Source organism: Podarcis erhardii (assembly GCF_964252035.2).
Source record: "Podarcis erhardii genome assembly, chromosome: 8".
Classification (NCBI taxonomy): Eukaryota; Metazoa; Chordata; class Lepidosauria; order Squamata; family Lacertidae; genus Podarcis; species Podarcis erhardii.
In genome coordinates this window covers 1209864-1233895 of record NC_138499.1, presented here as the reverse complement: position 1 = coordinate 1233895, position 24032 = coordinate 1209864, and the positions used below count along the sequence as shown (strand labels likewise).

The 24032-nt window shown below is 52.2% G+C and overlaps 2 protein-coding genes across 3 annotated transcripts in view; one reads left to right on the top strand and one right to left on the bottom strand.

Annotated features, from left to right (window-relative positions):
- LOC309348773 (TBC1 domain family member 20-like) overlaps window positions 1-2372 on the top strand; it is a 31013-nt gene extending 28641 nt beyond the window's left edge. The window contains exon 8 of the mRNA XM_081874516.1: window positions 138-2372. Within this exon, the coding sequence (XP_081730642.1) occupies window positions 138-393 (256 nt within the window). The 3' untranslated portion in view covers window positions 394-2372. The remainder of the gene's footprint in view (window positions 1-137) is intronic.
- Window positions 2373-3239: 867 nt separating this feature from the next.
- Window positions 3240-23408, bottom strand: LOC309348525 (cytochrome P450 11B, mitochondrial-like). 2 transcript variants are annotated; one of them, XM_081873776.1, is made up of 9 exons: window positions 23066-23408; window positions 20956-21111; window positions 18621-18820; window positions 16739-16942; window positions 14177-14331; window positions 13131-13294; window positions 12325-12403; window positions 6328-6519; window positions 3240-3929 (listed from the first exon to the last, which is right to left on the bottom strand). In XM_081873776.1, the coding sequence occupies exons 1-9, from the start codon at window positions 23323-23325 to the stop codon at window positions 3816-3818; spliced, it is 1524 nt and encodes a 507-aa protein (XP_081729902.1). In that variant the 5' UTR covers window positions 23326-23408; the 3' UTR covers window positions 3240-3815. The 2 variants fall into 2 exon arrangements, with proteins under 2 accessions (XP_081729902.1, XP_081729903.1); XM_081873777.1 differs by lacking the exon at window positions 16739-16942.
- Window positions 23409-24032: the final 624 nt, after the last annotated feature.

The window sequence follows — 24032 nt, the reverse complement described above, 5'->3', positions numbered from 1 at the left end:
TCCCTTGCATGTCCACTCTAGCATTACAAGGAATGTTGTACTTGTCTGCTCCCAGTGGATTACATCCCACAGCCAGGAGGTTTGTCTGTTTCCCTAACTGACCCATTTTCTGCCCCTCTCTTTTCCACCCCTTCCAGCATCAGCATTGGCACTTTCTCAGCCTTCCAGCAGGCTGCTTCGTGCCAGCGCCCAGACGCCATCCTGCGCCAGCAGCAGCAACACTTAACCACCAGCAAGGCAGAGGAAGCGGGTCAACTCCTCCCTGCAGCCGAGCACAGCCCTTTGGTGAAGGCCGCGGTCTGGGGCATCTCAGCCACGCTGGGGGCCGCGGCCCTGGCCGTCACTCAGACCGCCCTGGAGTGGGCTCCCGAGTTCCTCCTGCAGCTCTTCTGACCTGGAGCGCAAGACGCTGTGCCCAGTGGAACTGGAGGACCGCCTCTTGGGGGCGCCCTAGCTCTGGGTTCCCTGCCCGGAGCAAAGGGATCAACTCAAAGGCCACCCAACTCTATGATTCTGATCCAAAGGCTCCTGGCTTCCTGGAATGCTCTGCAGGGCAAGGGGCAGCCAAAACGCCAGCCAGGGGCGAGTGGAAACCGCTGGCCAGCTTGCATGCACTTGCGAACAGCTCTGATTCCCTGCAGAGATGCCGTGTTGCAGCGCCTGGGGAGGCTGCCAAGGGGCTGCCGGGTGCTCGACCCCTCGGCTCACCACTGCCGTTCCCCTTCCCTGCATGAGGGCTGGGGTCTCCACCTTCGTGCAGCCAGTAACGGCTTCTCTTTGAACAGTGACAGGGAGGCTTCGGGGTCCCTGGCCCAAAAGCTGCATTGCCACAGGCAACACGTTCAGGGACGGGCGTCTTGAGTTGGCATAGCAGAGGTCAAATTGCACATGAGCCAGGGCAGAGAAGCATAGCTGAGGATTAGAGCGCCCGCCTTGTATGCAGATTGGTTTCAGTCCCTGCCGTTCTCCAGGAAGGGTGGGGTTCCTGGGAAAGATCCCCTGTTTGAAACTCCAGAGATCCACTGTCAACCCACTGAGCTATAGATGGACCTGCGTCTAACGTGGAACGAGGCAGCCTCCTGTTCATATCTGAATTGCATGGGAGCAATAGTTGCCTCTGCTCTGGGGTTTGGTGCCTGCTAAGTCTGCAAAGCCCTGCTGTCACCTCGGCATTTCTGGGGTCCCCTCTCTCCCCAGATGGAGAACAGCGTGAGAGCCTTGAGGCGAGGGTTCCTCAAACCTTGGATGCTGCCACCAACCTTCTGATCGTATATGTATACAGGCTCACGGCAAAAATCCCAAACCTAAAGGGATATTTACTCTGACCAAGGCAGAGCCCAATGGCAATTTTAAGCAGTGAGGCTATCAATGTTTTCAACCGACCCAACACAGGGTGGAACTGGATAGGCTCACACGGGAGGTGTCACTAGGAGAGAGTTTGCAGAACCTCTGAACAACCAGGCAAAGCCAAGAGTCCCCCTATAAATGGTTTATTTACTAGGGAGTGGAGGGACACAGGCACACAGCCGTTTAACCAAAATGAACAGTAGGGAGAGATCCGCTGCCAAACTGCCTGGAATACACTTTGAACTCTTGGTTGCCTTCGGAGGCGGAGTTCTCTGTGGGCACATTCGTTCCGTGCCTGGATTTCAAGAGAGTCCAATGAGGGCTCCTGTGAACTCTCTAGGGGCTCTCATTTTCCGCCTCAGGCTCCCGGCCACCTGCCTTGACTTTCGCGCACAAGAAACCTGGCCACACCTCCATGTATACAGGGCCGGCCGTTCCATGAGGCAGAGTGAGGCAGCTGCCTCTGGCGGCAGATTCTGAGGGGTGGAAAGAAGCTAGAGCTGGGTGCTGTCTGCCCTAAGCTAGCCTGCTGCCCTGGGCTGCAGAGGAGGGCTCTGTTCTGCCACCAGGGCTGAAGTAGAGTCAGATTTTGTGCACAGAATAGGGATTGCATTGTCTTGCCCTATGCCTTTTCGTCGTCTGGGGGGCGGCAGCAGGCACAGCAGCCCCCCCCCCTTCGCCAAATGAACCAGACGATGTGAGTCAAAACCGAGTGTGTGTGCATTTATTTATTTTATATTTGTATCCTGCCTTCCTCTGCCAGGAGACCCCAGATGGGACTGCCTCCCCGCTGCCAAAGTGCTGATCTGATCGCTCCTGTTCCCCTTGAATGTCGAGTTTCTCCCTTTACAGTTCTGGACTAGAAAGGCGCACATTAAGTGGGAGTCCTGGTCCCCCCGCTGACCCCCCTGCTCAGCCACATGACTTGCCTTGAAGGGGAGAACAAGGAAACCCAGACTATGTTGGGTTCGAAGAGACTTTGCAGAAAGCAAAGGAAAGCTTTATAAAATAAATACTTTTGACTTGTTTGTTGGCCTGTGTTTCTTATGAGCAATCCCTGTGCCCCTCTCTTCCTTGGAGCATAAAAGCATAAGAGTGCCCAGTTTTCTCAGTCGCCTGTGGGAAGCCTGCAAGCCCCTCCTGTAGTTTCTGGCATCTGGTATTCGGAACTTTTTCTGCCTCTGACCATAGAGGAAGAACGTAGCCATGGTGGCTGATAGCCATCACTTGCCCTCTCCTCTGTGAATTTGCCCATGTGCAGAGAGGGCTTCCACTGCACTCAGCTCCCTCTTCTGTGGTCTTCTCAGAAGAGACAACTTTCTGGCCACTGTGAGGACAGGATCCAGCTATGGCAGGGCTCCCCAAACTTGGGTCTTCAGCACCACATCCCAGTGGTTCTAGTTACAGGTAGGTAGCCGTGTTGGTCTGCCGTAGTCAAAATAAATAAAATAAAATTCCTTCCAGTAGCACCTTAGAGACCAACTACCATATTTTTCGCTCTATAAGATGCACCAGACCATAAGACGCACCTAGTTTTGGGAGGAGGAAAACAAGGAAAAAAATATTCTGAATCCCAGAAGCCAGAACAGCAAGAGGAATTGCTGCGCAGTGAAAGCAGCGATCCCTCTTGCTGTTCTGGCTTCTGGGATAGCTGCGCAGCCTGCATTCGCTCCATAAGACGCACACACATTTCCCCTTACTTTTTAGGAGGGAAGAAGTGAGTCTTATAGAGCAAAAAGTACGGAAAGTTAGTTATTGGTATGAGCTTTCCTGTATATCTGAAGAAGTGTGCATGCACACGAAAGCTCATACCAATTACTAACTTAGTTGGTCTCTTAAGGTGCTACTGGAAGGATTTATTTTATTTATTTATTTGTTTGTTTTGTTTTGTTTTGTTTTGTTTTGCCATCCCAATGGGTTGAGCCATTACAGTCATACCTCGGGTTACAGACGCTTCAGGTTATGTTTTTTTGGGTTACGGACCCACCGAAACCCGGAAGTACCGGAACGGGTTACTTCCGGGTTTTGGCGGTCGCGCATGCGCAGAAGCGCTAAATCGCGTTTTGTGCATGTGCAGAATCGCAACCTGTGCGTGCGCAGACCCGGCGCTGCGGGTTGCGAGCGTGCCTCCTGCACGGATCACGTTTGCAACCCGAGCATCCACTGTCTTGTGCTATTACAAGAACAGAACCTCTCCCAAGGCTTGGCCTGGGCTAGTAGTCACCTGTTATTGGCTTCTTTCTCCAGCTTTCCGAGTTTCAATGCAGCCTGCAATTTTCTACCAGCCTTGGGGTACGGTTGGGATAAAATCATATGAGGAGTGCCAGAAAGAATGTCTGTTGGAGCCCAAAGGGGAGGGAAGGAAGGCAGCAAGATGGCCAGAGAGAAAGGAAGGGGTGTCAGGATGCCTGCGCCCCCAAGTGATGGGCCCCTTCCATGATCCAGAGGGAGAGAAAGGGGCTGGTGCCCTAGTCGATGGGCCGGAAGGTGAGCAGAGGGGGCTTCTCTGGCATGAGGATGAAGCCATAGACGGTCTTGAGGTCTGCCTTGGAGACGGTATCAATCTTGAAGTTGCGCAGAATCTGAAACAAGAAGCACAACCCGTGTGAGACTGCAGGTATGCTGGGGTGGGTGTTCCTCAAGTGCATGGCAAGGGACCCCCTTTCTCTCCCCACCATTGCCTGAAAACAGGGACCACCAACCTTTCTTATTTTTATTAAAGATTTTCTTGATTTACAAAAGTGTTTGCAATGTCTCTCTCTCGTATTTTTTTTTCCATGTAACGTTTTTACAAATCAGTTTCATTTGCTGAGGCATTAGGAAGAAAGGGGGGAAAGAGGGGGGGAGATGGGGGGGTCGGGTGGCGATGTTTCTATTTTACTTCCTATATGTAGGGTTTGGTGTCAGCTTTGCTTGTGCAGGTTCTTTGTTGTTTGCTTGTGTTCCTTTGGTGGTGAGAGAGGTTGGGGTTGGCCATGGGTGTGGTTGTTCATTTGTGGTTGGCTGTGGCAGTCTTTGTTTTCGTGTGTGAGTGGGATGGGTGGGTGTTTTGGATCAGGTTAGCCATATTGATTTGCATGCTGATACGGAAGGGGGGGCATGCCTTTCTTCACCCTTCCGCCAGTCACCAGAGGGTCCGAGGCGATGACCTCAAGGGCACCCAGCCCCACGTGGACCCCTCAGCCCCCACACCGTTGCACAAGCACCACACTCTACCCCAAGACCCATAAATAAAGTGCCTTTTCCCCTTTCCTACACCGATCCGCTATTATGGGCGAAATAAGCCCAAAATCTTATGCCTTCCCTCCCGCTCTATCTTTACTATGGGTCGACCGTACGAAGCTGTATTCCCTATCCTTTCAATGGCTGTGTTCTACCCAATCAGAACCGTGTATTCGCCTTGCAGAGCTAGCTCAGCGAGCTCCTGCACGCCAAATTTAACCTCTTGACAAGCTGCTGACGCTCCGCACTGGGAGAACAATGGAACCAAAACTTGTGAACTCATAAAAGTGTCAAATCTTGCTACAATGTATCCATTTTGTTTCCTACCTCAATTATCAATATAAAATGGACTAAAATCTTTAAAAATTTGTATAAAATCAACCACAACTCCAATTTTCTTGCTTTTGGTGCCAATCGGCTCAGTCTCTCCAGGACTCCATGACACCTCCCTCAAGCAAGATGTCACATACTCAGGAAGACCCTAATCCTGTCATATCGCTCTGCCAAGCCTTTCCTCCGGGCAATGCCAGGTGGCAGACTATGCATACATGGACCATTCTCATCACCGGTACTCAGGATGTGCTTATCTGCGCATATCTCCAGCTCTGCATATTCCCCCCTCCCTCCTCCATATGTTAATCCGGTGTAACCCAGCCTCTTCTTAATGTATTCATGATGTAACTGTGATGTATTTTGCACTGTATTCTGGGACATGGAGGGAAGTTTTAAAAGTTCATGTCACCCCTTTCTCGCTGTTCAATCTCGCCTTGAACCTGTTGCGCAATAAACTTGGATCTTCTGCAGCTTGCTCCTGTCTACGGCTGAGCTCATTTTCCTCCACAGGGACCCGCGGACTTAGTCCGACGAGCTGGGTGGCAGAGCAGCCTCGCACCCAGATTTTACCGTAACACATGGAGTTGGTGGATTATTGTCATTGTCTTGTTGGGCTGTGTATGTGATGAAGGGGAGCCACACCGGGGTGAAGGCGTCTTCTTCTGTTTGTCCCCGTGTCAGTTTCAGTTTGTTGGTTAATTTTTCTAGTAGGGCTGTTTCCCATACTATTTGGTACCATTGGTCCATGCTTACTCCTGACAGGTCTCTCCAGTGTCTGGCTATGATGGTTTTGGCAGCTGAAAGTAGGTGGGTTATGAATTCTTTGTGGTGTAAGTGGGCGTTATTGTCTTGGAAGATGTTTAGTAGGGCCAATTCTGGGGTGATTTCTAATACTTGCTTGGTTATTTTACTTATTTATTGTATGGTTGTTGACCACCAACCTTTCTGAGCCCGTGGGTGCATTTTGAACAAGCGCAGTGGGTGCCAGTCACAGAACAGCTGGGTCCATGCCAAGGAGTAAGCCCCAGTGAATCCAATAGGGATTACTTCTGTGTAGCCATGGATACGGTTGCAGTGGGTGAGTGGGAAGTAGGAAGCTCCTCCGTGATACCCACCTACCCACCCCCAACATCAAGCATGGGGTGCCACCCCCAGGAAACCATTCCACCGTGGGCACCTGGGATTTCAACAGTTTTGAAGTCAGAGTGAAATCGGCTTTGGGGGAGCCACCCCAAAACGCAATATTTCAGAGGGGACCAGTGGCCTGTGGGTAACTGTGGGCAACACCCATGTACACGGACTCCACAAGAGGGGTACAAAGGCATTGAGCAAAGGGTCATGTGTGCACCCCCACATTGTGGCGCCTCCCAAGATGCCGGGCAGAAAATTGCTTCCAACTCCCAGACCTGCAACCCCACAACTCACATGCATGAGGAAGAGGGTCATTTCTGCCTCCGCCAGGCGACGCCCGAGGCACTGCCGTGACCCGAAGCCAAAGGCCAGCGCCTTGAAGCTGTTGTCCTCTTTGCCAGTCCAGCGGCTGGGGTCGTAGCGCTCGGGGTCCCTGAAGACCTCCGGGCTCCGGCCCATGGCATAGAGCCCCACCTGGCACAAGGTCTGCAAGGGAAGGAACACAGTCTTGAGTGGTGGCTCCGGGGCAACATCCTTGGTGGGCTGAAATCAAGCTCTGGAGCTTCCAAAGGTGGTGGTGCGCTTGTACGTTCACCCTGGACTTTCAGTCCCTCCAACAAAAGTTTGTTCCAGGCTGTTATGTGCTCACTTCCCCCAGCCCATCATTGATCAAAACTCCACACAGATCTGGTAAAGGGACCCCTGACCATTAGGTCCAGTAGTGACCAACTCTGGGATTGCGGCGCTCATCTCGCTTTATTGGCCAAGGGAGCCAGTGTACAGCTTCTGGGTCATGTGGCCAGCATGACTAAGCCACTTATGGCGAACCAGAGCAGTGCATGGAAACACCGTTTACCTTCCCGCCAGAGCGGTACCTATTTATCTACTTGCACTTTGAGGTGCTTTTGAACTGCTAGGTTGGCAGGAGCAGGGACCGAGCAACGGGAGCTCACCCCGTTGCAGGGATTCGAACCGCCAACCTTCTGATCGGCAATCCCTAGGTTCTGTGGTTTAACTGACAGCACCACCCGCATCCCTTTTATATATATATATATAATTTTGCCCTAATTCTTCACCCAGTTGCCAGGACTAAGGACATGAAACTTCATCTTGGGGAGATGATCACCCTTCCCACCACCAACAGCTAGGTCCAGGTTTGGGGGGGTAGACAGGTAGCTCAGAGAAGGAGGATTTCTGAAGGAGGCAGGTTCGCCTCATCCCCTTTTGGAGCATCTTTTGGAGCCCTGCTGCCCTGTGCATTCTCAGGGACATCCGGATTGCCTGTCTGCGTGTACCAAAAGGACTTCTTCTCACCCAATCCACCAGGCAGACATAAAGCTGAAAGATCCTATTGCAAAGCCAAGAAGGCAAGGACACACCAGGCATTAAGAATGTAAGAGCCTGCAGGATCAGGCCAATGGCCCGTTGAGCCCAGCCTCCTGTTCTCATAGTGGCCAACCAGATGCCCATTGTGGGAAACGTGCAAGCAGGATCCGAGCACAAGAGCAGCCCTCTCCTCTCCTGAGGTTTCCATCAACTGCGATTCAGAAGCATGGATGCCTCTGGCTGTTGGAGCAGAGCACAGCCATCAGGGCTGTTGGCCATCAATAGCCCTCTTCTCCTCCATGAACTTGCCTAATCCTCTTTTAAAGCCATCCAGGATGGGGGCCACTCCCACCTCCTGTGGAAGGAAGTGCCATAAGGATAACTATGCACTGTCAGAAGGACTTTTGTTTGTCCGTCCTGAATCTCCCAGCATTCAGCTCCATGGGATGCCCATGAGTTCTAGCATTAGGAGAGAGGGAGGAAAACTCTTATATTTCCCCTTTCTCCATGCTGCAGCTCCACATCTCTTCTCTTGCCTACTCTGACTGGGACCATCAGCTGGGTGAGGACTGCAGGGCCTGCTCCCTTCCAGGGCATTTTCCAACTGGCCCAGGGGGCGGGTCCCAGGCCCTTATTTGGAACAAACTTTTGGGGAAGTGTGGGAAGTGTTCTGCCATTGCTTCCCGGTTCCAAGTGGTCAATGTGTCTAAAATGTCCTCAAGCAGTCGGTGGCATTTTAAATTTTTATTTCTTTTTTCCCTCTTTTGCTTTGTTGGGGGTGGGTGGGTGGGATGGATATTTGGTGGGGGATTAATTTTAGTATAATTGTTCTGTTCCTTTTTTGTTGTTGTTTTATTGGTTCTGTATAGTTTGTGTTTTGTTTTTAAGGGGCGGGATCAGGGCTGCCTGGGAGTAGGGCCCCAGCCAACACGATGGCTAGGGCAGGTTCCACAGGGGGGGAAGCACTGGGACATCCGATCTCGGTGATCATGGGCAGGAGGAGGAGTTACACTAAGACCAGACCATGGCATTACCGAGGAGGCAGGTCTAGTCGTTGTTTGAAGACTATCCCTGCCTCCGGGTCTGGCCTTGACCGGATGGATACTGGAATCAACAGGGGAAACCCACAGGACCTGAAGGTGTTGCTGTGTAATGCCAGGTCGATGATGAATAAAACCACTGCCATCCACGACCTGGTTGTGGATGGAGGACTTGGCCTGGCATGCGTGACAGAGACCTGGTTGGAGGAAGCAGATGGGCCTGTCCTTGCTGCTGCTTGCCCACCAGGTTTCTCTTACGCACAGCAACCCAGGTCATGTGGAAGGGGAGGGGGGTTGCAGTGATTTTTAGGAAGTCATTAGCTTGCATCAGGCGTCCTACTGGGAAGACCCAGTTTTCTGAGTGCATGTTCTGGAAGTTGGGCAATAGGGGCAGTACAGGATTCCTTTTGGTGTACTGACCTCCCCGCTGCACCAAGGATTCCCTGTCTGAGCTGCTTCAGGTCGTGGCGGATTTTCTCCTGGAGACACCTACTTTGGTTGTCCTAGGGGATTTTAACATCCATGCCGACACGACCTTACAAGGGGCCGCTTGGGACTTCGTGCAAAGCATGGACTCCATGGGGCTGTCCCTGAATAAGTTTGGCCCAACTCATAGTCAAGGACATGCCTTAGACCTGGTGTTCACCTCTAGTGACGTGGGTGATCTGACACTAAGTAAAAGTGAAACAAAAGAAGTGCCATGGTCAGATCACTTCCTGGTGCAACTGGACTTCTCCGCGACCCTTCCCCTCTGCAGGGAGGTGGGACCAATTCGGATGGTCCGCCCCCGCCACTTAATGGAACCAAATGGTTTCCAGAGAGTGGTAGGGGATGCTATATCCCAAGTTGATGGCCTTTCAGCTGATTCCATGGTGGCCCGCTGGAATGCGGAGTTAACCAGGGCTATCGACTGTCTGGCTCCGAAGCGCCCTCTCCGATTGCATGGACAGCCCTGTGGTTTTCTTCGGAGCTGAGGGCGATGAAACAATCGCTGAGACGGCTAGAGCGTCGGTGGCAAAAAACTCACTCCGAATCTGACCGGACACAGGTTAGAGCTCAACGTTGAGCCTACCTAACTTCCTGACAGTAAGAGCTGTTCAACAGTGGAATTTGCTGTCAAGGAGTGTGGTGGAGTCTCCTTCTTTGGAGGTCTTTAAGCAGAGGCTTGACAACCATATGTCAGGAGTGCTCTGATGGTGTTTCCTGCTTGGCAGGGGGTTGGACTCGATGGCCCTTGTGGTCTCTTCCAACTCTATGATTCTAAGTGGCGATAGCGACGGCGAAGAAGACTTTCTTCACTGCCTCTATTGCATCTGCAGAAAATACTAGCAGGAGACTCTTTCAGGTGGTCCGCAATTTAACGGAACCACCTGCAACATCGGGGCCTTGTAAACACCCCAAGATCTTCTGCAACGATTTTGCAAAGTTTTTTGCAGATAAAATCACTCATATTCGGAAGGAGCTAGACACCACCGTGAGAGCAGGGCTGGGGCGGGAGAGTGCTAGAGCTCTGTCTGGTCAAGTTGCATGGAATCAATTTCAATCCATTACCCCCCGAGGATGTGGACAGGCTGCTTGGACGCGTGAAACCAACCACCTGTCTCCTTGATCCTTGCCCATCCTGGCTAATAAAAGCAAGCCGGGAAGGGCTGGGCGATGGGCTTCGTGGGGTGGTGAATGCTTCCCTCTGTGAGGGAACATTCCCAGATCCGCTGAAAGAGGCGGTCATTAAACCGCTTCTTAAAAAACCATCTTTAGACCCGGCCAGTATGGCCAACTATCGCCCAGTCTCAAATCTTCCATTCTTGGGCAAGGTGATTGAGTGCATGGTTGCTGAAGAACTCCAGGCACGCCTGGAAGAAGCGGACCATTTGGATCCCTTCCAATCGGGATTCAGGCCTCATCATGGGACTGAAACTGCCTTGGTCGCACTGGTTGATGATCTCCGGCGGGCTAGGGACAAAGGTGAGAGCTGCTTCCTAGTTCTGCTGGATCTCTCAGCGGCCTTTGATACAATCGACCATAACATCCTTCTGGACAGTCTTGAGGGGCTGGGAGCTGGGGGCACTGTTATACAGTGGTTCCGCTCTTTCCTCCTGGGCCGTGTTCAGAAAGTGGTGGGGGATGAGTGTTCAGACCCCTGGGCCCTCACTTGTGGGGTGCCTCAGGGTTCAGTCCTCTCCCCCATGCTTTTTAACATCTATATGAAGCCACTGGGAGAGATCATCAGGGGGTTTGGACTGGGTGTCCATCAATATGCAGATGATACCCAGCTCTTTCAAATCAGAACCAGTGAAGGCGGTGAAGGTCCTGTGTGAGTGCCTGGAGGCAGTTGGAGGATGGATGGCGGCTAATGGATTGAGGTTGAATCCTGACAAGACAGAAGTACTGTTTTGGGGGGACAGGAGGCGGGCTGGTGTGGAGGACTCCCTGGTCCTGAATAGGGTAACTGTGCCCCTGAAGGACCAGGTGCTCAGCCTGGGAGTCATTTTGGACTCATAGCTGTCCATGAGTGTGCAGGTCAATTCTGTATCCAGGGCAGCTGTCTACCAGCTCCATCTGGTATGCAGGATGAGACCCTACCTGCCCGCGGACTGTCTCACCAGAGTGGTGCATGCTCTAGTTATCTCCCGCTTTGACTACTGCAATGCGCTCTATGTGGGGCTACCTTTGAAGGTGACCCAGAAACTACAACTAATCCAGAATGTGGCAGCTAGACTGGTGAGTGGGAGCGGCTGCCGAGACCATATAACACTGGTCTTGAAAGACCTACATTGGCTCCCAGTACGTTTCCGAGCACAATTCAAAGTGATGGTGTTGACCTTTAAAGCCCTAAACGGCCTCGGTCCTGTATACCTGAAGGAGCGTCTCCACCCCCATCGTTCTGCCCGGACACTGAGATCCAGCGCCAAGGGCCTTCTGGCGGTTCCCTCCCTGCAAGAAGCCAAGTTACAGGGAACCAGGCAGAGGGCCTTCTCAGTAGTGGCGCCCGCCCTGTGGAACACCCTCCCATTAGATGTCAAAGCGATAAACAACTACCTGACATTCAGAAGACATCTTAAGGCAGCCCTGTTCAGGGAAGTTTTTAATGTGTGATATTTTAGTGTATTTTTTGTTTCTGTGGAAGCCGCCCAGAGTGGCTGGGGAAACCCAGCCAGATGGGCGGGGTACAAATAATAAATTATTATTATTATTATTATTATTATTATTATTATTATTATTATGTCAGGGTCTCAGGCAGAGAAGGGTCTTTCCCATCACTCTGCCACCCAAATCTGCTTTGAGTTGGTAGAAGCCAGAAATGGCGCCACTGACCGATGGTCCTTCTGCAAGGAGAGGAACGGTCTGGGCCAAGGCAGCCTTCCTTGATCACAATGTCTCTGATGGGGGATAGAACTGTTGAAGATTCATTCCCCGTGTCTGCAGTCATGGGATTGTTGTCTATCATGATGGTGTATGTTTTCATTCCACAGAGTGGGAAGTGATGGAGACGGGATGTTTGTGTTACTGTGTTCCATGAAGTGGGACTATTGTCCTTTGTTCTTTCTCTCTTTGCTGTCTGATGCTAGAGAGAGAGGGAGCCATGTTGCAGTGCTCCGTGTGTGTTTATATGTAAATAAAGTAGATTAGCCAAAATGCTGAGTTGCTGAGGTCTGTCACGCGAACTGCGCCAACTCTGTGGATCCCTAAGTGTGCCAGTGTCGGTTGGCATCAGTCACTGTGATGTTTGGGCTGAAGAACGCTAATGAAGCTCCTGAACTATTGACCAGGAGGGAGAGAACATGCCAGGTGGCCACGTGTCTCTGCCAGGGTCCTACTCGAGTGTAGGACGAGCTCCAGACAAGAACAAGAAGAATCGGCCTGGGATTCTGGCTGATGGGAAGGGGGCTGGAGGTGACGAAGGGAGTCTGCAAAGGACACTCACCCCAGCTGGCACACAGTAGTTCTGTAGCACCACGTCCCTCATCGGGTAGCGCTGCACTGTAATCCCCACGGGGTAGAGCCTGCAAGAGAAGGATGTCATTGTGGCTTCCCAAAGAAAGTGGAGGAAGAGAATAATAGCATCACAGAATGTAGACTTGGAAGGGACCCCGAGGGTCATCTAGTCAGTGGCTAGTGTGGTTGTCAGCACCCGGGGCAAGGCAAGTAATTTGCGCCCCCTAACCCGTGGATTTGCGCCCCCTAACCCTAACCCCCAGATGTTGCACCCAGTGCGGCCGGGCCCCCCTACACCCCCCACGCTACGCCACTGCATCTAGTCCAACCCCCTGTGAGGCAGGAATATATATTTTTATTTAAAAAATTATTCATTTTCAATAACAATCCAATACACCAATTATATATTCCAATTATAAAAAATTGGGACTTCCCATGTTCCAGATGTCTAATCATCCTCATTCATGTCTTTGCATTTGCGGCTATTTTTCAAATTAAAAACTAATATTATCCATCCAGTCTCAGGTAGGAATATTTTTCCCAACTTGGGGCTTGAACCCACGACCCTGAGGTTAAGAGTCTCATGTTCTACCAACTGAGCTATCCCAGATTAGCACCACCAGTAGTTGTTTCAGGAAATCCATTCTTCATGCAGCTCATTGTTAATTCCTCTTCCATGAGCTTCCCAGTCCAATCCCAAGCTCATGGTTTTCATCCACCCTGCCCCCTCCCCCCGCAGCCACCTTGTGGGACCCATTTCCTCGCCAGGCATGGCACTCATCCTGCCCTCCTTACCTCAGCGTCTCCTTGATTGCTCCCTTGAGCAAGGGCATGTCATTCATCACCTTGGAGAGCTCCCTGGATGAGACCGCAGCAGCCTTGACCTCTTCCCGAAGGGCTGTCTGGACTTGTGGGTTGCGGGCCAGCTCAAAGAGGGTGAAGAGCAGGGGCATGGCTGTCTGGAGGGGGGGGAGAGAGAGTCAAGGGAGGAAGAACCTCCTCGGACTGTGTTCCCCCCTCCCCCAAATAAGGGGAAGCTGGGCTGGATGAATCCCAAGCCAGAATTAAGATCGCCGGAAGAAATATCAACAAGGTCAGATATGCAGATGACACAACCTTGATGGCAGAAAGTGAGGAGGAATTAAAGAACCTTTTAATGAGGATGAAAGAGGAGGGCGCAAGCTGAGGCTCCAAGACTTTGGCCACCTCATGTTGGGAAAGATGGAGGGCGCAAGGAGAAGGGGACGACGGAGGGCGAGATGGTGGGACAGTGTTCTCGAAGCTACAAACATGAGTCTGACCAAACTGCGGGAGGCAGTGGAGGACAGGAGTGGTGTGCTCTGGTCCATGGGGTCACGAAGAGGCGGACACGACTAAACAACTAAACAACAACTCAAACAAGCAGTTGTGCTAGAACTGGTGTTACATATTCAGACTGTTTGGTCAGCAATTTGGTTGCCAGATTCCCTCTGGTTATAGGGCAGTATATAAATCATCATCAGGACACATGGACAAAAGCCACTGAAGCCAGTTTAATAGTCTCAGCCTTCTGCTTTTCCAGACTAAGAGTGACATGGTCTGTGGCCCCTTCCACAGCAACCGTTTTCGTAGCTGGAAGCAGTCAGTGGGGGGCTGGCCAGGTGGCAAAGCAGGGGGCAGGCCTTACAGGACTCCTTGCAGGAGGTTCCAGGCTCTCCAGTTAAGGCTGGGCCATATCTCCCATCTGAAACCCAGGAGACCCATTGCTGCCGGTCAACGTGGCCAAGACTAAGCTGAAGCACCACCCATGGTCTGGCCTGGTCTGATGTTCCTGATCTGTTTATGGGGCGGGGCTCACCCACCGTGTCCACGCTGCCGGCCGTGAGCTCCGTCATGTTGGCCTTGATGGAGTCGAGGGGCATCTCCTCCTGCAGAAGCAGCTCGGCCATGATCCCCGAATACTTGCGGGGCTGCCCCAGGCAAAACTCCTGGTAGATATTCTGTATGCACTTGTCAGCTGCAGAAGCAAGGAGAGAGAGGTGGGGATCAGGTCCAGGCGCAGTGAGAAGCACCCCACTCTCAGCCTTAGAAAGAAGCCCACATCCAGGCCAGGGGTGGCAGGCAGGGAGCCCAACAGCAGGTGGTGCCAGAGACAATGGAAGGCAGGGCCAACTCCAGCCAAGTTTTGCCCCCATCCTCATCCATGGCGGGTTCCAAAAGGAGCACCGCTGAGACTGGGGGGGAGGGAGGAAGCAGACAGGAAGCGCCACTCTCTGGACTGGCTGCAGGAAAGATTGGAGGCAGGCAAGTGGGGCTGGCTGAGCACTCACTGAATCCAGGCCCCCAAAGGCACCCAAGGACATACATAGCACATTGGGACCCCAGGAGCTCCAAGGCCATGGCTGTTGCTGAACAGGTACCAAAATGAGGAATGAGATGGTTCCCAGCAAGAGAGAACCAGTGAGGGGCCTCTTCACTCACCAGAGATGGGCACCAGTGTGTTGGCAGCACCCGATCTCCTGGAAGTTAAGGGAAGCTAAGAAGATCAAGCTTCAGGCCTCCACTGCCTGGTCCTGAATGGGGCAACTGTGCCCCTGAAGGACCAGGTGCGCAGCCTGGGAGTCATTTTGGACTCACAGCTGTCCATGGAGGCGCAGGTCAATTCTGTGTCAAGAGCAGCTGTCTACCAGCTCCATCTGGTACGCAGAATGAGACCCTACCTGCCCGCAGATGGTCTCGCCAGAGTGGTGCATGCTCTGGTTATCTCCTGCTTGGACTACTGCAATGCGCTCTACGTGGGGCTACCTTTGAAGGTGACTCGGAAACTACAACTAATCCAGAATGCGGCAGCTAGACTGGTGACTGGGGGCGGCTGCGGAGACCACATAACACCGGTCTTGAAAGACCCACATTGGCTCCCAGTACATTTCCGAGCACAATTCAAAGTGTTGGTGCTGACCTTTAAAGCCCTAAATGGCCTCAGCCCAGTAGACCTGAAGGAGCGTCTCCACCCCATCATTCTGCTTGGACACTGAGGTCCAGCGCCAAGGGCCTTCTGGCGGTTCCCTCATTGTGACAAGCAAAGCTACAGGGAACCAGGCAGAGGGCCTTGTCGGTGGTGGCACCCGCCCTGTGAAACACCCTCCCATCAGATGTCAGAGAGACAAACAACTACCTGACATTCAGAAGACATCTGAAGGCAGCCCTGTTTAGCGAAGTTTTAATGTGTGACATTTTACTGTATTTTTAATCTTTGTTGGAAGCCGCACAGAATGGCTGGGGAAATATTATTATTATTATTATTATTATTATTATTATTATTATTATTATTATTATTTCTTCCTTCTCTCCTTCTGCGTCTTTGGAGGGCAGGAACTCCCTGCCCATTAAACTGTGCCTGTTAGATCCATGGTACTAAGTGGGGTAACTGTGCCCCTGAAGGACCAGGTGTATAGTCTGGGGGTCATCTTGGACTCACAGCAGTCTGTGGAGGTGCAGGTTAATACTGCGTCCAGGGTGGCTGTCTACCAGCTCCATCTGGTACCCCGGCTGAGACCCCACCTGCCTGCGCAGGGTGTACCAGGGTGGTACATATAGTGGTACCTCTGGTTGCAAACGGGATCCATTCCGGAGGCCCGTTCGCAACCTGAATAGAATGCAACCCACGTCTGCGCATCTGCGCACATGCAGGTTGCGATTCACCGCTTCTGCTCATGCGCATGATGTCATTTTGTGCGTCTGCGCGTGCGTGAGTGGCGAAACCTGGAAGTATCCGGTACTTCCGGGTCGCTGCAGGATGCAACCTGAAAACGTGCAACCTGAAACAAACGTAACATGAGGTAGAAAGAAGGTGGAAAGAAGATTCCACCTAAACATTAGGAAGAACTTCCTGACAGTAAGAGCTGTTTGACAGTGGAATTTGCTGCCCAGGAGTGTGGTGGAGTCTCCTTCTTTGGAGGTCTTTAAGCAGAGGCTTGACAACCATATGTCAGGAGTGCTCTGATGGTGTTTCCTGCTTGGCAGGGGGTTGGACTCGATGGCCCTTGGGGTCTCTTCCAACTCTATGATTCTATGATTCTATGTATGACTGTACTCTGGTTACCTTCAGCAACCTCAGGCTCTGCAACTAGCCTTTCTGTCTCCATTGCCACCAAATGTCCCTTGTCCAATGCCCACTGCCAGCCCCTCGACTGGTCCATCTAAGGCCAACTCACGCAGGCCCAGGACTGTGTCACATTCCTGCTCCAGACAACGCATGCTCCCTGCATGCTTAATTCCAGCTCAAAGGTGCATGGAGCTTGCCCTGCCACCCACTCAGACCAAGCCATGCAGCTCAGCCGCTCCTTTGCACCCCAGTGGGTGCAGGGTGGCCACTGCCCCGTGGTCCTCTCTCCTCTCCCCCCGACCAGGGATCTGGGGCTCACCGTGCTTAAAGATGGCGTCCCAGGCCTCCATGTGATCTCGCCAGAGCTTGTTGTTCACCCAGCGCATGACCCCGGGCGGCAGGAAGAGGAGGGGCAAGGTGGTGCGCAGCATCGTCTCCACGGTGTCGATGAAGTGCTGGGACTCCGGATTGGGATTCTCGTCCAGGAGGCCCAGGCGCTGCCCATACAAGGCGTAGCTGCTGGCTGCCGGGATTGGAGGAAGCATGGAGGTTAGATGTTACAGGAGAGGGAGTGGGGGCTTTCCAGATGCACTCTCATCCAGAAGGAAGGAAGGAAGGAAGGAAGGAAGGAAGGAAGGAAGGAAGGAGCGTCCTCCTCCACAAAGTTTTGAATCCTAGGCAGTGGCGTAGCGTGGGTTGGCAGCACCCGGGGCAAGGCAAGTAATTTGCGCCCCCTAACCCGTGGATTTGCGCCCCCTAACCCGCAGATGTTGCGCCTGGTACGGCCGGCCCCCCCTGCACCCCCCACGCTACGCCACTGATCCTAGGCAATATTCCAGGGGAATATTCCAGTGGAACTCTCTCCCACAGGAGGCATTGATGGCCATCAACCTGGATGACTTTAAAAGAGGACGGGGGAAATTTATGGAGGAGATGGCGTTCAATGGCTTTGAGCCACGATGGCCAGGATTTGCCAAAGGCAGCAATACTTGTGAATACTAGTTGAACCAGACCACGGATTTTTGTAACTTTTAAGGATTATTGACTGCCTGATTTTCATCACTGAATATATTGAAACCTGGCAAAACTTTAAAAGTGAGTAAACTGTCAAGCTTGTATTTTTCTTGTTTACCTAAACAGTCTTTGTTAAGAGAAAAACAAATGGGATAAAAGTAACCTAAATCTGCCTAAAGCATCCATGGATATCGTATTTATTCCAGAAGGTTATGCAACCTTGTCCTAAATAATAAATAATAATAATTTTTATTTATACCCGCCCTCCCCAGCCAGGGAGGCTAACACCAGTAAAATCACAGTAAAAACATAATGGGCAGGGGTGGGGGGACAATTTAAAATACAGGTTAAAATGCAATTTAAAATGCAGCCTAAGGGGAGGGAAACATAAGGGTCAGACTGAGTCCAAACCAAAGGCCAGGTGGAACAGCTCTGTCTTGCAGGCCCTGCGGAAAGATGTCAAGTCCCGCAGGGCCCTGGTCTCTTGTGACAGAGCATTCCACCAAGTCGGGGCCAGTACTGAAAAGGCCCTGGCCCCAGTTGAGACCAATCTAAGCACCTTGCAACTTGGGACCTCCAAAGTGTTGTCATTTGTGGACCTGAAGGTCCTCCGTGGGGCATACTAGGAAAGGCGGTCCTGTGGGTACGAGGGTCCTAGGCCGCATAGGGCTTAAAAGGTCAAAACCAGCACCTTAAAGCTGACCCTGACTCCACCAGGAGCCAGTGAAGGCTTCTAGAGATAAGCTGCAGGTGGGTGTTGATTTTTCAACTCTGCTGAAATAGGTACAGTAGTGCCTCGCAAGACGAAATTAATCCGTTCCGTGAGGCTCTTCGTATAGCGTTTTTTTCGTCTTGCGAAGCAAGCCCATTGACAGCTTAGCGGATTAGCACTATTAGCGGCTTTTAGGGGCTTATCGGATCAGCTGATAAGCAGCTTAGGGCTTAGGAAAAGGGGGGGGGGAGGGAAAAAACACCGCAGGAACTCGCAAGACATTTTCGTCTTGCGAAGCAAGCCCATAGGGAAATTCGTTTTGCGAAGCGCCTCCAAAACGGAAAACCCTTTCGTCTAGCGGGTTTTCCGTCTTGCGAGGCATTTGTCTTGCGGGTCACCACTGTATTTGCATTCTTACACAAGTAAGAAGGAGGAGGGAGAAGAACTCCCCCCCCCCCAAAAAAAAGGCGCGTACCTTCCAGGGTGAAGCGGAAGAGGTCGCGGTGGAGGTCAACCGTGAGCGAGCGGCGGGCATTCTTCCTGATCAGCCGATGTATGGACTCAGCAAAGTCCTCGGCCACCGTGTTGAGGAAGGGCAGGAACTTCCGGGTGCCCACAGGGCTGATCACCTCTTTGTTGAGGATGAGCCGGTCTGAGCGCCAGTCCTCCCCGTTCCTGCGTGGGAAGAAGACCCCAAAGTGAGGTAGGAGACTCTGCGCCTGGAGTGCTTGGCTTGGTTTCCTATGCAGGGTCTCCATCACCCACCACTAATCCTTGCTTGCCCCACCTTCCCTCCCCAATTGCCACCCTCCCATCAGCCCCTTCCTCCTCCCATCACTCAGAGGTAGCTCAGTGGCAGAGCATCTTCCTTGCATGCAGAAGGTCCCAGGTTCGAATCCTGACCGCACCTCCAAGAAGGGCTGGGAGAGGCTCCTGCTCTGAAATCCTGGAATTCGGCTGCTGCCAAAGCCACTTCTGCCCTACGGAGGAGGTGGGGTTGCACGATTGGGGGGATTTCCGGCCGCATCACCCCCTGGCCGGCCAATCGGCTGGCTCAGGGGGCGTGGCTGCCCTATTTAAGGCAGGACGGCAGCGGGGATCTCCCTCTTTGCTGCCTGCCAGCTGTTCCTGCTTTTCCCACCCTCCCACCCTTTAAGGTTTTCATTCCTTGATCTTGCTATGGACCTCGGTTGGTCGCTGTTGAGGGGCCTGGTAGGAATTTTTCCACTTGGCAAATTGGCACCAGCCACTTGGTTTTCGCCTACCTCATAGCAAATCGTCACAACTTTCTGGGTATTGGCAGTTAGGCATTGGTATTGCTGTGTAGATGGAAGAGGGGAGGAAGCGCCATCACCTGCCCCACATATTGAAGGGTAGTCTGATAAAGGATTCTGGGGGGGGGGGTGGCGCTGTCCGAAGCCTAGGGAGGTGAGGGCCTAAGGCACTCCCCCTATCGGTGACCCCCAGGGGAGTTCCTAGTTGATGTGCATCAGCAGGACTCCCCCTACTGGTGGTTAACCCTTCCCGGACTTCAAGCGGATGGCTGAAGTCGGATATAGTCAGTTAGGACCAATGCCTAAGCCAATACCGCTCATCACCCGTAACCAATAAAGTTGTGGCCTTATTTAGCCCATTAACCTTCATAATTGTGTCATGTGTCTTTATTTCCACTGGAGTGGTGGACGGGGAACTCTCCACACAACCAGTGCAGCCAGTGCTGAGCTACATGGAGCAATGATCTGACTCAGTAGAAGGTTGTGCTCTGTGCTCCCCTGCGTTACCATTCCTGCCTCAGAGCTCAGCATTGCCTCCACATATTCGGAGGGTACCTGAGGTCCTCTAGACTCCAGCTCCCATCAGCCTCAGGCAGCATGGCCAGTGGTCAGCCATGAAGGGTGCTGCTGTCCAGTAACGCCAGAAGAGCACTGATTTCTTGGGTTGTTCTGTGGAGGCCACTTTTAACCAGAGGAGCTGAGATTCAAGAGGAGGCAGATGGGTCTACTTTCAAAACCATATTGGCTCTGGAGCATTGCGGCAGCAGGGACTGGGAGAATCGCAGAACCACAGAAAGGACCAACCACGAATGCCATCTAGTCCAACCCTCTGCAATCATAGCTGTCAATGTTTCCCATTTTTTAAGGGAAATTCCCTTATTCCGAATAGGATTCCTCGCAAGAAAAGGGAAAAGTTGACAGCTGTGTCTGCAATGCAGGAATCTTTCACCCAAAGCGAGACTCAAATCCACAGCTCTGAGATTAAGAGTCTCATGCTCCATCAACTGAGCTAAGAATGCTTTGAGGTCATTCTGACAAGGGATGAGAACCAGCGTTCCTTGAGACCCAGTGCAGTGTAGTGGTTAGAGCAGCCTTTTATCAAACTTGAGTCCCCAGGTGTTGTTAGACTGCAGCTCCCATCATCCCTGACCGCTAGTCCTGGCAGCTAGGGATGATGGGAGTTGTAGGCCAATAACATTTGGGCACCCAAGTTTGAGAAAGGCTAGGTTAGAGTGTTGGGCTAGTCCTGGAGAGACCTGCGTTCGAATCCCAACTCGGCCATGGAGCTCACTTGGTGGCCGTTGATCAGTCACTGCCTGAAAAGGTTGTTGTGGAGATTAAATGAGGAGAGGAAGAGGAACCATGTACCCACACGGTCCCATAAATAAATAAATGGGAAGTTATCCCACTGCATGAGGCCATCCCAACCATCGGGGGGGGGGCACTGGGTGTGGGAAACGCAGAAGTCATGCCACTAAAGTTCCTGATGCCATGTCCAGCAGCAGCAGCCCGCCCTTCCCTACTGGCCTCACTCACAATAGGAAGACTCCGCATTTGTGGTTCCGCAGTGTGCGGTGGGCGATCCACGAATTGATGCCCATTCGGCGTGGGAAGATCCCCTCGGACTGGAACAGAACGGCAGCATCGCGGGGCAGGAGCAGGTGGACGGAGTCGTAGGTGCCCAGCGTCTCCCTGCCAAGTGGGACGGAGTCAAGCCCTTGAGATATGGACCCCCCCCCCCAGACTGCCCCTGCCAAATCCCAGAACAGAGTGCAGCTCCCAAAGTGCAGAATAAACAAAATAGTTCTCTCTCTCTCTCTCTCTCTCTCTCTCTCTCTTTTTCTCTCTCTTTCTCCCCCCTCTCTCTCGCTCTCTCTTTCTCTCTCTCTCTTTCTCTCTCTCCTCTCTCTCTCTCTCTCTCTCTTTCTCTTTCTCCTCTCTCTCTCTCTCTTTCTCTCTCTCTCCTCTCTCTCTCTCTCGCTCTCTCTCTCTCTCTCTTTCTCTCTCTCCTCTCTCTCTCTCTCTCTCTCTCTCTCTCTCTCTCTCTCTCTTTCTCTCTCCTCTCTCTCTCTCTCTCTCTCTCTCTCTCTCTCTCTCTCTTTCTCTCTCTTTCTCCCCCCCTCTCTCTCGCTCTCTCTTTCTCTCTCTCTCTTTCTCTCTCTCCTCTCTCTCTCTCTCTCTCTCTCTCTTTCTCTTTCTCCTCTCTCTCTCTCTCTTTCTCTCTCTCTCCTCTCTCTCTCTCTCTCTCTCTCTCTCTCTCTCTTTCTCTCTCTCTCCTCTCTCTCTCTCTCTCTCTCTCTCTCTCTCTCTCTTTCTCTCTCTCTCTTTCTCTCTCTCCTCTCTCTCTCTCTCTCTCTCACACACACACACTGCCCTCAACAGAAATCTCTGCCCTCAACAGAGGGCTGATTCATACATGCAGATAGTAGGTTTTTTTAAAAAAACAAAAAACCTGGCTTGTAGGATGTACTAGCTGGTGGGTCTGCATTGTTCAGCAGCCGTGGGGTTAATTTATTTGGCTTGCTGAAATTGCCTCCCTAGGGAAGCCCAGCCAGCCCCAGCCTCCAATCCTTCTAGCAACCTTCTTGCAAGGTAGCTTTTTAAGGAAGCCTGTTGGGTGTTCTCCTTTGGAAGCAATGCATTTGCGGAAGCATCACAGAGCAACTGACAGAGCAAGATCCCATGTGGAAGACCATTGAGTATAAATCCACCTCCATTGGGCTGGTAATGTGTGAGTGACCTCTTGCCGCACAAACCCACACTAAGGCGGCAGTCTAATACTGCCTGATACTGAAATCAGGTCTAGGAGCTGAGCGGTGGCTCAGGCGAAGACCCTGGGCTGTGGTCTTCCAAGCGCAAGCCATGCATGGCCACGCAAGCTCATGCAAGTTTTAAACGGCTCACTACCACACTCTGCCTCAAAATTTGCATTGGTTCATTTGCACAAATACTGTTGCGCTTAAACAGCCCTTGTTATGGGACTGGAGTCTGAAATGGGCTGAAATCCACAAGACACTTTCTGGAGACCAAAGCCCTAAGATTTGGCACAGACAGAGTCCAACCATTTATGCACCTGACCCCCAGCAGAAAGTGTCTTCCCACACACATCCCACACTTTCCAATGTGGTTCTGCCCCACATTTTCCCCTGCAAAAAGTCTGGGGTTTGTTTTTTTAAGAACGTGGATTTGCTGTGCTAAGATGACAGGGCACTTTGATCTAAATGCGAGATTATTGTTTTCTTGCTTCTGGTTTAACTATTTATTTGTGGTTTTATCTTGCATTTTAATCTTGCAAACGGCCCTGAGCTCTCTTGGTGAAGGACAAGTACAGAGGTACCTCGGGTTAAGAACTTAATTCGTTCCGGAGGTCTGTTCTTAACCTGAAACTGTTCTTAACCTGAGGTACCACTTTAGCTAATGGGGCCTCCCACTGCTGCCACCGTGCGATTTCTGTTCTCATCCTGAAGCAAAGTTCTTAACCCAGGCTACTATTTCTGGGTTAGCGGAGTCTGTAACCTGAAGCGTCTGCAACCCGAGGCACCACTGTATATAAATCAAATAGATAAAATTAGATTAAATAAAGCTCTAAGACGCGTCTGGATTGCTTCTGCATAAGAGTGCATAAGAGAGCGGGTTTGGAACTCACCTGTAGATGGGCCCCAGGTTCTGGAAGTTCTTCTGCATGATGTGGTGGAAGTTTGGGAAGCTGTTGGTCCTCCAGAACTGGTACAGGTTGACCCAGGCGTTGGGGCTGCTGCGGGGGATGGCCTCAAAGGGAAGCGCCCTGGAGATTGGTGGCTTTGGGGCCACGGCCGGTGCCACAGAATGGCGTGGCTGCCCTGAGCAGAAGGAGCGCAGGACACGAGAAGGAGCAGACCGGGGGCTCATCTGACCGCGGGTTCCCATCTCCCCTCCCCTGCCTTCGCAGCACCCTAGCAACCTCCTGGGTCTTCTGGTTCCTCTCCAAGTGCTCTCCCCCGAGGAGGAAGAGAGTGAGGGGCCTTATAACGCTGCCAGGGCCTCCCCTGGCCAAGGACACAGCACCATGCAAGCGCACCTCCTCCCGGCCGTGTCAGAAATGATGACATCTCCATGGGGGACACATCCCTCTCCGCACTCGCTGCCTGTGCACCAACCTGGAACGTTGAATTCTCAAGGCAGAAGGGACCTCAAAGGCCATCGACCCAGCCAGGCCCTGCTCAACCAGAGCACTACAGAGCTGCGGGCATCCCTGCATTTGCTTCATAGCTCAGCCACTGCTGCGGCTGCCTCTAAAAAAACGAGAGAGGGGAAAGTTGAGAGCAGCCAGGAAAGACCCTCTCCACACTGCCGCTGTCAGACACACACAGCCCAGCATTTTCATCCAGCTCCTGGGTCCTGAAAAGTCCACTGTCTGTATCCATTAACTGGCGGGAAGTCTAAGGAAAACCTGTACTTGTTTAGGGAAGTTTTTCATGTTTGACGTTTTATTGTGCTTTTAATATTCTGTTGGGAGCCGCCCAGAGTGGCTGGGGAAACCCAGCCAGATGGGTGGGGTATAAATCTACAGTCATACCTCGGGTTACAGACACTTTGGGTTGCGTGATTTTGGGTTGTGCACCGCGCCAAATCCG

Coding starts and splice junctions, on each gene's coding strand:
- LOC309348525 (XM_081873776.1), bottom strand. CDS start 23,325: ATGGGAACCCGCGGTCAGATGAGCCCCCGGTCTGCTCCTTCTCGTGTC. Junction 6,520..12,324: donor ACTACTGTGTGCCAGCTGGG/GTGAGTGTCCTT, acceptor CTTCCCTTGCAG/ACCTTGTGCCAGGTGGGGCT. Junction 3,930..6,327: donor TGACCCTCTTCCTCATGCAT/GTGAGTTGTGGG, acceptor TTCTTGTTTCAG/ATTCTGCGCAACTTCAAGAT.